The 17,915-nt window shown below is 38.1% G+C and overlaps 1 protein-coding gene across 8 annotated transcripts in view; it reads left to right on the forward strand.

Annotated features, from left to right (window-relative positions):
- Positions 1–17,915, forward strand: part of TMEM87A (transmembrane protein 87A) — a 46,844-nt gene that overhangs the window by 5,729 nt on the left and 23,200 nt on the right. For 7 of the 8 annotated variants that reach the window (XM_054716325.1, XM_028147544.2, XM_054716324.1 and 4 more), the window contains exons 4-8: positions 1,943–2,056; positions 3,868–3,921; positions 4,005–4,049; positions 12,192–12,309; positions 15,979–16,040. In XM_054716325.1, the coding sequence (XP_054572300.1) occupies positions 1,943–2,056; positions 3,868–3,921; positions 4,005–4,049; positions 12,192–12,309; positions 15,979–16,040 (393 nt within the window). Of the gene's footprint in view, positions 1–1,942; positions 2,057–3,867; positions 3,922–4,004; positions 4,050–12,191; positions 12,310–14,283; positions 14,360–15,978; positions 16,041–17,915 lie in introns of those variants that run through there. The other variant, XM_054716327.1, reaches the window with a different exon arrangement.

The raw sequence follows: 17,915 nt of genomic DNA on the forward strand, positions 1-17,915 counted from the left end.
AAGAGTACAATGAGTACTAGTACAGTTGGGTGCCATTGCATTGGTTCCTGATAAGGGGCAGCAGTTTACTCATCATTACTTTAGCACTATTAGTACAAGGCAAATAACATATGATGATGAGGAAGAAGAGGAGGAGGAGGAAGGGGGGAGGGAATAGTTTTGACCTCTTAGACCTCATAAACGAAAGGGTCCATGGACCATACTTTCAGAATTACCATTGTACACTGTACTTGAGCATTGAAGATTTATGGCTCCAGTATGGATTTTTTTAGGCCTTTTTCATTCTTTCTTAAAAAAAATTTTTTTTTATTACATTTCTCCTACTATTCTTGAGGTTTCTTTTCAAAGATAATCTGACTGGTCTTAAAAATATCTACCATTCAATCAGTTTTTCAAACCATAAACATTTTAAATCTCTGCCTAATATTAGGGTTTAAATTATCTTTTTGTGGTGGTGTTAATTGTTTTTTGCATTTGTTATACAACATTGGGTAGGATTAATAGGAGGAGGACTAAAGCACTGAAGAATTTAGAGAGATGATAATATCAGAATATAATTTGAAATATTGTTGGCTGATCTTTTTCTCCTAATTAATTACTAATGCATTTATAGTTAAAAACTTTTTTTATATATTTGAAACTTCTGATAAAATTGGTCAAGAGCTTAGCAGATCCAGTCTTCATAGGTAGTATAAGTTAAGAATGTAAAAGTTATTTTGTCATGGGACAAAATTATGGAAATGACAAGCAGATAGAGATGTGATATTGGACCTTAGAAAAAAGAGGGTGAGGTTAGGCATGTAGATATCGGAGAAAAATACACAGAACTAGTTAGTGAAGCCACAAAAATGGAGTGTTTTCAGAGTATCAGCAGTGGGCTATTAATGGCTACAACAATTTTGTGCTCTATCTTAGCTTATGAGCACAAGTATATCTTTTCATTAGTGGTGTTAATTTAGTCAAGTAACTTGTAAATATATACATGTATTTTTGAGGTGATGAATGTTAACCAAATTTATTGTGACATTTATTTCAATACATACATACAATTATATCTCAATAAAACCAGGAGGGGAAAGATTTACAGCTATCAAAGTTGAAGAAACCCATGTACTTATTTTACCTCACATCCCTCTATTATCTTCATATTTGTTAGCTATATTATTTTTATGGTACCCTTCCCCCCCACCCCCCAATCTGTTTACCTTTTCTTTCTTTACCTTATTGGTCTGGCTAGAATCTCCAGTGTGATTTTGAGTAATAGTAGTAAGCGTGGCTGTCCTTGTCTTGTTCCTGATATTAAGGAAGAAGCAGTCTTTTACTGTTACGCATGATGTTAGCTGTAGCTTTTTGGTAGATGGCCTTTATCAAGTTGATAAAGTTCCATTCTATTCCTAGTTTGCTAAGAGTTTTAATCATGAATGGATGTTGACTTTTGACAAGTGATTATTCTGCATCTATTGAGATTGTAAAAATCATATAAATATATTTTCTTGTAACAAAACCCTCTAGAGCAGTGATGGCGAACCTATGACACGCGTGTCAGCACTGACATGCGTAGCCATTTTTAATGACACGTGGCCGCTGAGGCGGCCGCATGCCGAGGATGAAACATTTGTGAAATAATGTTTTTTCCTCAAAGTGACACACTACCCGAGTTATGCTCAGTTTTTTGGTGAAGTTTGACACACCAAGCTCAAAAGCTTGCCCATGACTGCTCTAGAGTCTGTTTCCCAGTTTTGCTAGAATTTTTAGAGGAACTACCCTTTCTTTAGAGTCTGACACTATTAGAGTCTAGGATACTATTATATAGAGTCTTTATCTGCTGTTAATTTTTAAAATAGCAAACCCCAACTATATTTGTATTATAGGTGATCTATATGTTTTAAATATATTACTTATGAAAGTAAGTTAAATACTTTGTATTTCTTTATTTTTCCAGACAGGAGATATGGAGAAATATTTGGAAGACCTTAGGGAAAAAAAGGGCTTGTCTGGGAAATATCAAACATCATCAAAATTGTTCCAGAACTGTAGTGAACTCTTTAAGGCACAGGTAATGTTTGGTAGTGGTGGGAGGGAAATAGAAAAAAATGAAAAGTTTAATGCCTGTATTTTTGGTGATATCTATTTCCTGCTCCCTAGTTCGATCTTCTGACAGAAATAAGTTAGAAGCATGTTTTGATTGGTGCATAGCCAGTCACATAATTTCTCATCGTAAAAGAGGATGTACTTTATTTGTGTGTAAAAAGCAAACCCCCAATTTTTTTTATATTGGTAAAGATACATAACATAAAATTTACCATTGTAATCATTTTAAGTGTGCCATTCACATTGTTTTGAAACTAATCACTAATCATCTTTAGAACTTTTTCGTCTTCCTAAATGACACTTTGTAACGCTTAAACAATAATATCTAGACACATGTTCCTGGTTACTATTCTACTTTCTGTCTCCATGAATTTGACTACTCTAGATACCTCACAGAAGTAGAATCATAACAATATTTGTTTGGCTTCTTGCACTTAATGAAGTGTTTTCAAGGTTCATCCATATAGTATGTACCAGAAATTCTTTCCTTTTTAAGGCTGAATAATGTTTCCTTGTACATATATAACACATCTTGTTTATCCATTGATGGACATTTGAAACCCCCAATTTTTAATTATTTTGTCATCTCATCTAATTGGTATATCCCCAGAAAAGTCAGCATTTTTAGATTTTACTGCTATAGACCTGAAGTGAAAGGGTTGAATTTTACACATATAAGTGGGATTTACATTGTAAAATTCTCTTCTCTTAGAAATAGGATTAGACACAAATTTTTCAACAAAAATTATACATCTTATAGGTGTTAAAAATAGTTACTGTAATTATAGCCTTTGTTTTGTGTTTACTGAATTTAAATATTGCTTCAGAATATTTAGCAAATTTCCTTGAAGAGGCAAGGAAGTTCATGGAGAGCTAGGTTTTCTGTCTAGTTACTAGAAGTAGTTTATTGATAAAGCTTTAAGGGATAATTAGTAATAAGCAAATGAAGTAATTGATAATTGAACTGTAAAGATTGAGTTCTTATTATAATTTAGATTTTATGGACTTGGAGAAAAAGAAAATATCTTGTAATGGTAGAAAAAGAAAACTAGGAACAATGTGATATTGAGTAGGGGGTTTTCTGATGTTCTCCTAATTTATCCCCCTGGCTAGGAGAATCATTTGGCCTTTGCTGAATTGGGAAAGCTACCTATTGTATACTGCTCCCCAAAGTTCCTTAATTTTAGATCTGCTATAATCTTTCCAGGGTGTTGGCATATACCCCTATTGGTAAGGTTTCCTCTCCTCAGTCTAATGTAGCAGAGTTGAAATATGTGCTCTAAATACTCAGGAAGGAAAATGCCTCACCTGCTGATAACTAGTAAGAAAGGTAAATGTTATAATTAGAGTAGGTTTTTTATAGCCAGGGAGTGTGTTGTGGTGGAAGGAGCAGTGGACTAAAGAGGTAGGAACCTTAGGTTCAATTCCAAAGCTTTGTAGCTTTGAGCCACATTTTCCTTATCTGCAGAATGATGGGGAACTATAAGATCCCTCCATCCGAAGCATAAATCTGATTGGGCACGAGCCCATGGCAGGCACAGTGGGGCCAGGATGAGCAGGAGCAGCAGGTGGGAGCTGCAGGTGGCGTTGGACTGTGGGTTTCGGCCCAATCCCTGCAGGCCAACCAAAGGGACCCCATCTGCATGAATTCGTGCATCGGGCCTCTAGTGTTATTATATTTACTGTTTTAACGTGTTTTGCTTTAACCATTTTTATGAATTTAGAAATATACTTTTATTACATACCTTTAATTTTAGTTTTATATTTCTTTCATAGAGCTTTTCTGGGGATTCTGTGCATCGATTGCCTCTTTTAGGAGAAAAGCAGGAGGTAATTGTTTTCCTTGTTAAATATTTCTGGGAGTAAATAGTAAAGTTTTTGAATTAATTTTCTTTTTTTTTAATGTTTTAAAGGCTAAGGAGAATGGAACAAATCTTACCTTTACTGGAGAAAAAATTGTAAGTGTAGTAGGGAATTCAGCTTTTTTATGTTTGTGTATTTTGAATTATCTTGATATGCTAACATTTAAAAAGAAACTTAAGACTAGAAGCTGTACACCAAAATGTTGATAATAGTTGTCCCTGGTTGGTGATATGAGTGATGTTTATTTTCTTCTTGGTGTTTTCTGTATTTTTCATATTTTCTGCAATCAATTTTTATTGTTTTTATAATTATTACCCCATACACATATTCACCTAAAAATAAAAGCAAAAGGTGACAGACAAAAGAATATATTTGAGATCCAGGAGGAATTGCAATCCTGGGAATCACTGATTCTGGCAGAAACCGAAGTAGTGTTCTGATTGGGAGGTAAAGGAAAGGGGTATTCATGAAAAAGGGGAGGAATTGAAGCAAGGAATTCCTGTTGGTGTTAATAAGTCAAGGAAGGAATTTCTATAAGTGCAAATAAGCTAAATTATTCTTTCACTCTACATGGTGGTGCTAATTCTAAAGAATGTCTTTAGTTTTCAGTCTGGTGGTCTGGAACTCTGCTTTTCAGTTAGCTTTGCAAATACTTGTTTAGAATACAGTGTTGATTTGGCCCATTCCAAAGATTTGAGGAATAAGATGTGCAAGGCAATTCCCCTGGGGTGGCAGCTCTATCTTCATTTTGAAGTGGTTCCGGTTATATTATTTTTCACAAATATTACTTGTAAAAAGGAAGAAACTTTTGTGAAAGAATCTTCAACTCCACCTTAAATTATCTTAGAATATAACTGGAAGAGATTTTGAAAAATTGAGATAGATTGAAGTCTATAAATATGCTTAAAAAATTTCATAATTCACAATAACTAATTCATCAAAACTTTGCCAGTTAAAAATATAGAAGAAATAACATAGTTATCCATGTTGGGTCATGCTTTTTACAAAACTGATTTAAGCTTTTAATTTTATAACAACTTTATTAAGACATATACATATCTCAGAATTGACTCTTTTAAAACATACAATTCAGTGGGTTTTAGGATATTGACAACCACCAGTTATTATCTAGTTCCAGAACATCTTCATCACCCCAAAAAGGAATGGCATAGCCGTTAGCAGTCACTCCTCATTCCATCCTTCCCTCCCCGCACCCTCTCCCAGGCAACCACTATTCTGTCTCTAAGGATTTGCCTGTTCTGTTCATTTCATGTAAATGGAATCATGCAATTTTTGGCCTAATGTCTGACTTCTGTCACAATTTAAAACTGCCTGGACTTTTACTTTCTGGTTGTGCAGAACCTGAAGATCAGCCAGAGGTGAGTGATTAGGGACTTCTCAGGTCTCTCTCAGTCATGTGTGCACAGTCTCTCACATACATGCACAGCCCTGCATGTGCTCCTTGCCTTCTAGATTTCCAGCGATAGCTTAGAGCTCTTCAAAACACCTATGGACATCTTATTTCCAATTTTTTAAGTTTCAGTCAGCCTCTTGATGGCCCCCCTAGTAACACTGATGGGGCACCTGTGATCTTTCACAATTGCTGAGTGTTTTTGCGAGTGCTGTGAGTACAGGGTCCTCACTGAATGGGCTGAGTGAGGCCATATAAATGTTAATTAAGCCCTGGGAATGGAGCTTTTCCGCACCTTCCAGAGAGCTCTGGCAACTGGGCTGTACAGGGCCTCCAAACTTGTTCCCCCAGTGGTTGCCAAACTTCTGTTTTTCACAGTTGTTACAGTTGTGAGCATTTTGGTTTCAAGGAGCTTGGAACAGGGGCATAGGATTAGGGTGAACAAAAACACCACAAGCTTGCTTTTTCTACTGGATTCAGCTACTTTTCTTACTGAGATTACTCTTCAGTTATTTATTTTTCGTCAGGAAAACGTTGTAGAATTTCCAGAGTTCCAAAAAAGTTTATTTTGATAGTTTTTGCCCATATTCTTGTCGCTTTTATGAGTGAGTGTATTTTCAGAAGTCCTTATTTTGCCTTTCTAGAAGTATCTCCACCCTCCCTCCCCCTATTACAATTGTACAGAATTTTAACCTAAAAATAAGTAGGCATGGCAGACTTTATTACTTTTTTTTTTTTAAAGCAGAGAATATCCATTGGATTTTTTCTTATTGCTCATATGTATATATTTAATACTATAAAATTTTAGAAAATATACATAAATGAAAAAATAATCACCCGTAATACTACCACACACTGAGACTATAAATATATTTATCTTGTCTTTTGTCTTTGTGCATATTTATTATTTAACTTATTTTAAAATAGGAATCTTACCATATGTATTACTATAATTTTTTTAGCTTAGTAATATAACTTGGACATCTTTCCAGTTCAGTAACTATTTATGGCATCATTATTTAAATGCCTGACTAGTATTTTATTGTATGAATAAACAGATCCTGGACACGTGTTTCATTATCTTGTAATTTTAAACAGCACTGCAGTGAATATTTTTGTAGATATATTAGTTTTTAGATTTAACAATTTCTTATTGGTGAACATTTTGCTTCTATAACTTGTGCCCTGGCCGGAGTTGCTAAATGGTTAAAGCATTGGTCCATGCACCAAAGGATGGCAGGTTTGATTCTCAGTTAAGGGCATGTACCTGGGTTGCAGGTTCCAACCCTGGTGTGGTGGGAGGCAACCAATCACTGTATCTCTCTCACACATTTTTCTTTCTTTCCACCCCCACTCCCCAGTTGCACTCTCTCTAAAAATCAATGGAAAAATATCCTTGGGTGGGGATTTAACAACAACCTTTGTAATTTACTTTTCTAGTTGTTTCATGTGATTACACAGAACACATGCATATTGATAAAGATGAGGTTATATTTTATATACTGCTATGTAATTTTTTCTTTTTACTTGACAAATTAGTACATTTAGCACTACTTTACCTTTTTATGTCTGTGTGCTATTTCACTTTACTGGGATTTTTATAATTAACACCCAGCTGATGTGCATTGGGTTGTTTCCAGATTTTCACTGTTACGGATAAGGTCACATTCATAATGTCTAGTTATATCTTTTTTTTTTTAAATTCTCACCCAAGGATATTTTTCCTTTTTTTTTTTTTTTTCCCAGAGAGAGTGGAAGAGAGAGGGAGAGACATAGAGAGAAATATTGATGTGAGAGAAACACATCGATTGGTTGCTTCCTGCACGTGTTCCACCAGGGCCCCGGCCAGGGAGGAGCCCGCAACCTAGGTACGTACCCTTGACCAGAATTGAACTCAGGACTCTTTGGTCCGTAGTCCGATGCGCTATCCACTGAGCCAAACCGGCTAGGGCTGTCTAATTATATCTTTGTGCACATTTATAATATTTCTTTGGACTAAATTCCTGGAGGTGGAATTGTTGGGTCCAAGTTCCTGTATTGATTTTTAAATACTTTTTTTATGTTTTGTCAAAGTGCTCTGGAGAGAAATATTGTAGTAATTTGTGGTCAAAAGAAAATAAGACTTGAATTTCCCTATTTCCTAACAAACTGGCTATTTTAATTTAAAGCATTTTATGCATTTTGTTGGGTTAAATTGTTTAAATTGTACATTTAAAAAATGGTTGTTAAAACTGAGCATTTATGTATATGCATATTAGCTATTTGTAAATTGTGTTTTATTGAGTGACCTTCTGTATATATACTTTTAAGTTCTACTCAAGGCTTGAGTCCTATCCTAGTGATTAAAGATGGCTGAAAGATGAGTTGAATATCACAAGTAATTCTTAGAAATATTTATTCAGATTATAGTAAAAAAGAAGTGAAAGGATTAAACGAAAGGGAATACTTTATAATCCTTTTTAAGGGATCAAGTTCAGTACCTCTCTACTCTGATAAAATATTATTTTTTAGAGGAAAGGGCCTCTCACTGTTCTTCACTTAAGAAAATATTTAATATTCGATTAGTTCACTTTTCTGGTTTGATTTCAGCAGTAATGTAATATACTTACCATAATATTTTTTCAATTAATAGACTTATTTTTAGATTCACAGCAAAATTGAGCAAAAAGTAGAGAGCTTGCACATACCCCCTCTACAGATGCACACTCAGACCCTCCACCCCCCCTTCCCTCCCCCCACACACACACCATTCTGGTACATTTATTATAATTGTTGAACCAACACTGACACATCATTATCAGCCAAAGCCCATGGTTTACATTAGGGTTAGTTCTTTGTGTTATACGTTGTTTGGGTTTTAACAAATGTATAATGACAGATATACACTGTTATATTATTACTAGTGGCCCGGTGCACAAAATTCGTGCACGGAGGGGGGGTTCCTTCAGCTTAGCCTGCACCCTCTCCAGTCGGGAACCCCTTGGGGGATGTCCGACTGCCAGTTTAGGCCCAATGGGATCGAGCCTAAACCGGCAGTCAGACATCCCTCTCACAATCTGGGACCGCTGGCTCCTCTAACTGCTAACCTGCCTGCCTGCCTGATCGCCCCTAACCACCTTTGCCTGCCTGTCTGATTGCTCCTAACCCCTCTGCCTGCCTGCCTGCCTGCTCGCCTGATCACCCCTAACTGCTCTGCCTGCCTGCCTGATTGCCCCTAACCTCCTGCCTGCCTGCCTGCCTGATCGCCCCTAACTGTCCTCCCCTGCTGGCCTGATCTCGCCTGCAACTGCTTTCTCCTGCTGGCCTGATCTCGCCCCCAACTGCCCTCCCCTGCTGGCCAATTTGGTTCTGATTGGTCGGTTTCTATGCCAGTCAGCATCTCTGGGCCTATCTCCGGGCCTGATCAGAGAGGTGGGGCTCATCAGCAGCCCCCGTGGAGGCCCAGAGAGAAACAGAGGCGTGGCTGCTGGCGAAGCCTGGAGAGAAAGAGAGAGGCAACGGCTGATCAACAGCTGCCACGGAGGCTGCAAATCAGACCCTGCCTCTCTCTCTCTGGGCCTCTCTCTGGGCCTGATCTGCAGTTCCCTTCGCTGTCAGTGCTGGGTCACCACGGCAACCCAGCACTGACTGCAGTACTGACTTCCGGTGTTAGGTCAAGCCTTTGGTCGGTCGTTACAGACCCTGGGTTTTTATATATATTAGGGTACAGAATAGTTTCATTGCTCTGAAAATCCCTATGCCCCACATATTCATCCCTCCCTTCTCCTAAGCCCCTGGCAATTACTGATTTCTTTTACTATCTTCATAGTTTTGCATTTTCCTGAATGTTAATTAATTGGAATCATAATATACAGCTTTTCACATTGGCTTCTTTCACTTAGTAATATGCACTTAAGGTTCTCCTTGTCTTCTTGTGGCTTCATAGTTAATTTCTTTTTAGTGCTAAATAATATTCCAATGTCTGTTGTCCACTCTGAGGGGTTTCATAGATCAATGAAGCTTACCCATTGGTCTCTGGATAGAAGTTCTCTGGATATACCACAGTTTATGTATCCATTCACCTATTGAAGGACACCTATTGAAAGAACTGTTAATGGTACCTATTTGGTAGGGTTATTGTGGGTATTAAATAATATCCTATCTAATCCTATCTAATAAAAGAGTAATATGCAAATTAACCATCATGCAGCTACACCCACAAGCCACACCCACCAGCCAATCAGGAGTGAGTATGCAAATTAACCCAACCAAGATGGCTACAGCCACTGAGCGAGCAGGAGGCTTGGGTTTCCCTGGCAATGGAGGAAGCCAAGCTTTCTGCACACCCTGGCTGGCCCAGGCCTCCACTCAAGGATACAAAGTTTCAATTATAGAAGATAAATAAATCCCAACAAAAATGGTGGCAGCCCTGGAGCTGGAGAGAGCAGGAGGCTTGGGTTGCCCCCTGGCGATGGAGGAAGCCAAGCTCCCACAGCCCTGGCCAGCCTAAGCCTCCACTCAAGGCTACAGAGTTTCAATTACAGAAGATAAATAAACCCCAGATACCAGGGCCTCTGATTGGGTCACTGGGGGGTGTGGCTGGCCTGCAAACCACCACAGGCCCCTCGCCCAGGCCTCCCCACACCCCAAGGGAACCCTCACCCTGATCCGGGACACCCTTCAGGGCAAATCAGCTGGCCCCCACCTGTGCACCAGGCCTCTATCCTATCTAATAAAAGAGTAATAGGCAAATTGACCATCACTCCAACACACAAATGGCTGCCCCCATGTGGACACAAGATGGCCGCCACAAGATGGCCAGCAGGGGAGGGCAGTTGGGAGGGACCAGGCCTGCAGGGAGGGCCATTGTGGGCGATCAGGCCAGCAGGGGAGGGCAGTTGGGAGGGACTAGGTCTGCAAGGGAGGGCAGTTGGAGGCGATCAAGCCTGCAGGGGAGGGCAGTTAGGGATGACCAGGTCGGCAGAGGAGGGAAGTTGGGGGCGACCGGGCCTGCAGGGAAGGGCAGTTGAGGGGGACCCAGGCATGCAGGGGAGGGCAGTTAGGGGTGACCAGGCCTGCAGGGGAGGGCAGTTAGGGGCAAACAGGCTGGCAGGGGAGCAGTTAGGCATCAATCAGGCTGGCAGGGGAGTGGTTAGGGGATGATCAGGCTGGCAGGCAGAAGCTGTTAGGGGCAGTCAGGAAGGCAGGCAGGTGAGCAGTTGGGAGCCAGCAGTCCTGGATTGTGAGAGGGATGTTCGCCTGCCCGTTGTGGCCCAATCCTACTGGGATCAGGCCTAAATGGGCAGTCGGACATCCCTCGAGGGGTCCCAGATTGGAGAGGATGCAGACTGGGCTGAGGGACATACCCCCTGTGCACGAATTTTTTGCACCAGGCCTCTCGTAATAAGTGTCTGCCATATGAATGTTATTTTTACAATGTCAAAATCTCTCTCATTCCAAAATTAAATGTAAACTTTGTCAAATTTGGGAATATAAGAATTATTCAGTCCCTTTTGAAATTTGTAAGAGGTAGTATTAAGATATATGAAATTAATAGCAGAGCAGTGTATTACACCAAAGTTGTATTGGTTAATGAGCAAGTAAGTTCAGTAAAGGTTCAGTTAATTATGGGTAAGTAGGAAGTGATATATTTACAACTTTGAAGCTATATAGTTTTCACACAAACTGCTCCTGAATTTTGTCAGAAGAGGACCATCAGACAGGAATAAATGTATGATTCATCATGGCACTTATGTTAAGTTACTAAGATAACCTAGAAAATGTATAGCTGAAAAATCATTTAACCTGCGTTGTGTGACACTTTGGATTTGTATATGGACTATAATTTTTAAACTCTTGTTTATTAGCCTTTTCTTGGGTTGTAGGATAATTTGAGCATTTGAGAAAAGCTGTGATTCCACAGGACAATGCATAAATGTATAAAATCTATTATCTACTCTAAGGGATTTCATAGAGCAATGAAACTTACCCATTGGTCTCTGGATAGAAGTTCCTTTTAGGACCATAAGGTAATAAATTTCAAGTCTAAGTAGCAATACCTCCTTTCACATATGAGGAAGAAGCAGACATTTGTTTTCTATGTTCATCTCCTTTATCTTTGAGTCTTGGTCTTATGTTTTGAAGGTCCATACTCTAGAATGTATGGCAACAAATCCTTGAAGACTTTTTCCTAGAGCTATTACAAACTAACTGGCCTTGGAATGGATGCTTCCTAAGTAATCAATTCTGTAAACATGGAGGCTGTAACTCCACTTCCTGGACTTTGTCGATCACTGACTCTTGCTTTCCACATAGACTAGCCAAGATTAAATTTCATGTAAGTGTGAGACCTGATCAGCAGAAATTCTGGTAGTCTTGGAAAGACCATGAGTAAAGGGATATTAGATTCAGGAAATGGTGTTTATAATTCACTAATTCATTGATGTCATCATGGGTGTAATTTTTTTAGGTGATTTAAATAATCTTAGTTCAGGATATTTATGTTTAAAAATACAACCTAGTGTCCTAGCATGGCTTACTTAAACAGAGATTCAATTTAGTGGTTTTAGTTGATGTTTTCCTTGTAGAAAAATAGATAAGTAAAAAGTGTGATTTTTGTGTGTAACAAGATAGAAAATCTCCTGCCTTTTAGTAATTTATAACCTAACCTATTTTTTTTATATGTACAATAGGCCTGTTTGTTTTGTTGTGTCTACTGTTTTAATGAATGAACATGAAGGACTCAACCATGTTTCTGGGTACATTCTGAAATAATTTTCATACTGTATTATTAACTTATGCTCTTCATTCTTAAGACTTGAAGTTTTAATGCCTTTTTTCTCTCTAGGCAATGCATGATCCATTGAAAACTTGGCAAGATGCACCATACATTTTTATTGTACATATTGGCATTTCATTCTCAAAGGAATCATCAAAAGAAAATTCACTAAGTAATCTTTTTACCAGTAAGTACATTTCATTTCTTTTTACCATTTGCATTATTATCTAGTTGTGTCATGTATGGTGAGTCATGTGTAATTGTTTTCAGGGAGGGAATAATTAATTAAGAATGTTCTGACCTAGAAAAATTGAGGGAGAGAAATTAACATTTTTCTGTACTCAAGATGTACCAGATACAGTCTTAGGCACTTCACATATGCTTTCTTATTATATACTAGAGGCCCGGTACACAAAATTTGTGCACGGGTACGGTCCCTAGGTCTGGCTGGCGATCGAAGCGTGAGCATCTGGCATGGAAGGGCAGGTCTCAGCTGACCTCTGGGCCCTGGGCAGCACCTGGGCACCCAGGTCCTCATGAGCCCCTTCTGCCTGAGTCATCGGGCCCCTACCTGGCTCCCTCAGCGCCTGAGGCTGGACAGTGGCCCCGCCCCCTGCTGCCGCCACTGGTTGCTGTCTGTGGGGCGATCAGTGGGGCGATCGGGCCCCACTTGCACCCACCTTGGCTTGGCGCCACCCGCTCACCTGCTCCACCATCCCGTCACGGTCCCACTCTTGTTGGGCCCCATTGTGGCCGGCAGAGCCTCCACTGCTGCCTGCAGCCAGCGCCGCATTGCCAACACCCGCCATGTTCCATGCTGCCCCCTGGTGGTCAGCACGTCATAGCGAGCGGTCGAACTCCTGTTCAACCTCCCAGTCGAGGGGACAATTTGCTTATTAGGCTTTTATTATATAGGATGATAGATTCTAGATTTCATTTCTTTTCATTTGATTCTCCAGCTTTTAAAATTTTTAATTAGTATCAAGTTCTTGGTACTTGGTTAGTAAGCAAAATTCCAGAAAGAGATGACTTGTCAAAACTTGGTTACCAAGTCAAAACCTGGCAATTTAAAAATTAATAGACTTTGGTAATTATTTAATGTCTCAGTATTTTTTCTTTTTTTAAAATTTATTTTTAAATTATAGTTGAGATACAAAATCATAATACTATGATGTACACCTGGAACTAATATAATTTTGTATGTCAACTGTCTCAATTTTTTTTGATGTTCTCCTTTCCACTCTTGCTGCCCAGTTCATAGAAGTCATCTCTTTCTGGTATTTTGTAGTAGCTTACTAACTGTTCTTATTTCTTAAAATTTTTTTGTTTTGTTTTGTTTCTTTCTTCTCTGTGGTTTCCTTTCCTTCTCTGCTTTCTTGAGAATATCGAATAGAAACAATTATGGTGGCCATCCTTATCTTACAATATTGGCACATACCACCATTAAATACCATGTTAACTGTAGATTTAAAATAATGTATTCTTTATTTGGTTAAGGCTATACCTTCCTATTCCAAAAATAAATATATTTTTATTAGTATTAAGAATGAATGCTCAGTTTTATCAGATGCTTTGATTGTATTGATTAAAATAATCATATAGATTTCCTCATTTAATCTGTTCATGCGATGCATTATATTAACTGGTTTTCTAATGTTAAACTGTTCTTTAATTTCTGAGATGCCATTATTTGGTCTTGATACACACACACACACACACATTTTCCAGCTTATATTCTTTTTTTGTTTTATCCATCTGTTGTTTGGAGCTAAGAAGAAACTTTAAAGCATAGACTGAACTACATTATGTGCAAGTTTTCTCTCTCAAACAGTTTTGTCATTTTTCTTCCCTTCATTAAAACCTTTGAAGTCTCCCTGTTGCCTATAAAATGTCCACATTTATAAGCAAGGTTTATAAAGCTATAAGTTGTCCCAGTTTACTTTTTGTTGCCGTGTAGCAAAATGCTATGATATGGTACCATGCATTATCTCATTCTACATGTTCTTTAAATATATTATGCATTTTTACACCTGTCTTTGTTATTTCTTCTGCCCGGATGGCTTTTTACTTTATCCTGGAAAATAGAAATTTCATTCTTCTGGGTCTGTCTCAGAGGACAGTTCTCTGTGTTGCTTTTCAACTAACTCTCTCTTCCCTCTAGATGGTAATCCACTAGGATGGCAGAAAACATCTTATACATCTGACCATCCCCTATTTTCCATAGTGTGTATCATATAGTAAGTGCTTAAGTTCTATTTTAGCATAGAGCAGGGGTTAGTCAACTTTTTCTTAAAGGGTCAGACAGTAAATATTTTCTCTCCTATAACTACCTAACTTTGCCATTGTGTGAATGCAGCCATAGAGAATATGTAAGTGAATGAATATGACTGTTTTGTATTAAAATTTTATTTACAAAAAGTGGATGGCCAGATTTGGTCAGTGTGCTGTATTTTACTGACCTTCTGGCATAGTGTAAGCAAAGAATGTGACAAATATTCGCTAATTATTTTATTTGCTTTTTTATTAAATTAAGAAGGTATAGATTTTAAAATCAGTTCTGCTATGACATTTTTATAATTGCTATTATGGGATGTTTCTTTTGTTCATAAATGTATTAGATTTGATTGATTTATTGATTTATTTTTAATCCTCACCCGAAGATATGGTTAGAAAGAGGGGTCGTGGGGGGTCGGTGGCGGGGGGAGAACCACCGATGTGAGAGAGAAACATTGATTGATTGCCTTCTGTATGCTCCCCAGCTGGGGATTAAACCCAACACCCAGCCCAGGTATGTGCCCTGACCAGGAATCGAACTGGCAACCTTTCAGTGCACAGGCCTGATTTACTTTTAATAATGGCATGTCCTTTCTGCCTGATAAAAATTAGTGGGGCCCAGCCGGCGTGGTTCAGTGGTTGAGTGTTGACCCATGAACCAGGAATTCACAGTTTGATTCCTGGTCAGGGCACATGTCTAGGTTTTGGGCTTGATCCCCAGTGGGGGGTGTGCAGGAGGCAGCCAATCAGTGATTCCCATCATTGATGTTCCTATCTCTCTCTCCATCTCCCTTCCTCTCTGAAATCAATAAAAACATTTTAAAAAATGAGTGGGATATTTTTGTTGAATAGGCATTTATTAGTGTCTCTGGAGATAGGTACTACTTTTTATTTTTTAATCAAATATAAAATTTATCCAAATAGTTTTATCCATTACAATTTAAAAGTAGTCATAGGCTTGTTTCTGTAAATCAAATCTGTCTTTCAAATATTTGCTACCTTCATTTGTTCTGCTTCATTAAATACTTTGTTGTTATTAAGCACCTTCTAAAAATGATACATTAATGTAGCAAAGTCATATGAAATTGAAGTAGGCAAAATAAAACACAATATGAAAATATAGGTAAGGAGAGAGAGCAGATAGAGGGAGTCAGAATGGAGGAATGAAGTCCTGTAATTTTCAAAACATATAAGTGCTGTGTTGTAAGAAAAGTATATATGAAGTGTGTTTGGAATTTAGAGGAGATGGGGAAGTTCCAGTTGGGCAGCTCACAGAAGGTTTTATGGAGGAAGTACATTCAACCTAGTCTTTAAAGGATGTGAGTATGGGAACAAAGGGCTTTTCACTTAAGATATTGACTGTGGCAGAGGCATGGAGACCTATGCAGGACATAGCACAAACCATGAGAACACTTAGTGAATTTCAAAGTGCTCTACACCTATAATATTCGCCAGAATTGAAATGGTTAAAAGTAAATGACCCACTGGAATTTTCATTAATTTTTATCAGACAAATATCAGATAATGTTTTTGTTTAAATCCTGCATTGTTCACATTAACTCTGAGGACTGTGTTTTGGCAGTGACTGTTGAATTGAAGGGTCCCTATGAATACCTCACACTTGAAGAATATCCATTGATGATTGTAAGTAAATTTATATTCTTTAACTTCAACATTAAATGAGATTAACTTGAAAGAGTATCCATGTTTTGTGGCAATTTTCCTTTTTAAAGAATTGTTCCTGAACAGTTCACAAAACATTGCTTGTACTTTGGCACTTTTTACTAGAATGTGAGCTTGTGAGTGTCAGTGAACCCCTTTGTGCCTCATTTTCTCATCTGTAAAATGAAGAGGTGATGATGTGTGGAATTGTAGAGTTGGAAAGTACCTCAAAGATTGTTTCAAATCTCACATCTTCTCAAGGAACCAAAGCAGGATACTTCTTACTAGGTGTACCGGTTAATAGTACGGATTTTGTAATCAAAGAAAACACGATAATTTCAAGAGAAACATCAAAAGTGCTTTATTCAAAGTAATGTCCATCGCTAGCTACACATTTCCCCCATCTTTCAGGTAATTTGTGGATACCATCCCAATAGAACTTTTCTTATTTTGAGGCAAACCCTTCAGAGACCCAATTTTCCACTTCTTTGTATGTTTTGAAGTGCTGCTCAGAAAATGCATGTGCCATCCATCAGAACAAGTGGTAATGTGAAGGAGCAAGGTCTGGTGAATACAGTGAGTGGGTTAATACTTTCCATGCAAGATCTTTTAACGTGTCTTGAACTGGTTTTGAAGTGTGTAATGGTGCGTCATCATGAAGCAAAATTACTTTGCTGTGTCTTCTGGAACATTCTGGTTGTTTTACAATCAAAGCATGGTTCAAATTGATTATTTGTTGTCAGTAGCGATCAGCACTAACAGTTTCACCTGGTTTTAGAAGCTCATAATACACCACACCTTCCTGGTCCCACCAAACGCAGAGCATCGTCATCTTTCCGAAGCCATTTGGCCTTCCAGTCGATGTTGATGGTTGACCTGGATCAACCCATGATTTTGTGCACTTGGGATTCTCAAAATAAATCCACTTTTCATTGCCAGTCACAATTCGATGCAAAAAAGACTTTTCTTTTGTGCTGTTGAAGCAACATTTTACTGATGACTTTTCGGTTTTCCATTTGTCTTTTGTTCAGTTGATGTGGCACCCATTTTCCTTCCTTTAAAATCTTTCTCATTGCTTGTAAACGATGGGAAATTGCTGAACAACGTTTAATCTTTCTGCAAGTTGTTTTTGAGTTTGACACGCATCTTCATCCAATAATGCTTGTAATTGTTAGTCTTCAAACTTTTTCGGTTGACCTGGCCGTTTTTTGTCTTTCACATCGAAATCATCACTTTTAAAGCGTTTAAACCAGGTTTCACAAGTATCTTGAGATGGAGCATGTTCACCATATGCTTCCAGAAGTATCCGATAACTTTTTCTTCAAAATAAAATAATGAATTAAAGCTTTCTGCAAATGCTCTTTTTTTGGCACAAAATTTGACATTTTTAAGGGTAAAAATATCTATGATGTTAACACCTTCAGCAAATTTGACATATGAAGTTTTGAAGCTTGTTGTCAATACAACAAAATAGCATACATATCAAATCGCATATATGTCAAAATATGTATAACTCCATGTACTGAAAAAAATCCGCATTATTAACTGGTACACCTAATACAAACTTATAGTTTCTGATCCCACTTAAAGTAATTAAATGATGAAACTTCATCCTCTTTAGTGTGTGTGTGTGTGTGTGTGTGTGTGTGTGTGTGTCTATGGGAGTATCCTTAATGTATTTTTTAGATTTCCTTTGTTCAATTTTTTTTCTTCTTCCTTTCCCTTTTTTTTTTTTATATTTTATTGATTTTTTTACAGAGAGGAAGAGAGAGGGATAGAGAGTTAGAAACATCGATGAGAGAGAAACATCGATCAGCTGCCTCTTGCACACCCCCTACTGGGGATGTGCCCGCAACC

Source organism: Eptesicus fuscus, chromosome 5 (genome assembly GCF_027574615.1).
Source record: "Eptesicus fuscus isolate TK198812 chromosome 5, DD_ASM_mEF_20220401, whole genome shotgun sequence".
NCBI classification, from domain to species: domain Eukaryota; kingdom Metazoa; phylum Chordata; class Mammalia; order Chiroptera; family Vespertilionidae; genus Eptesicus; species Eptesicus fuscus.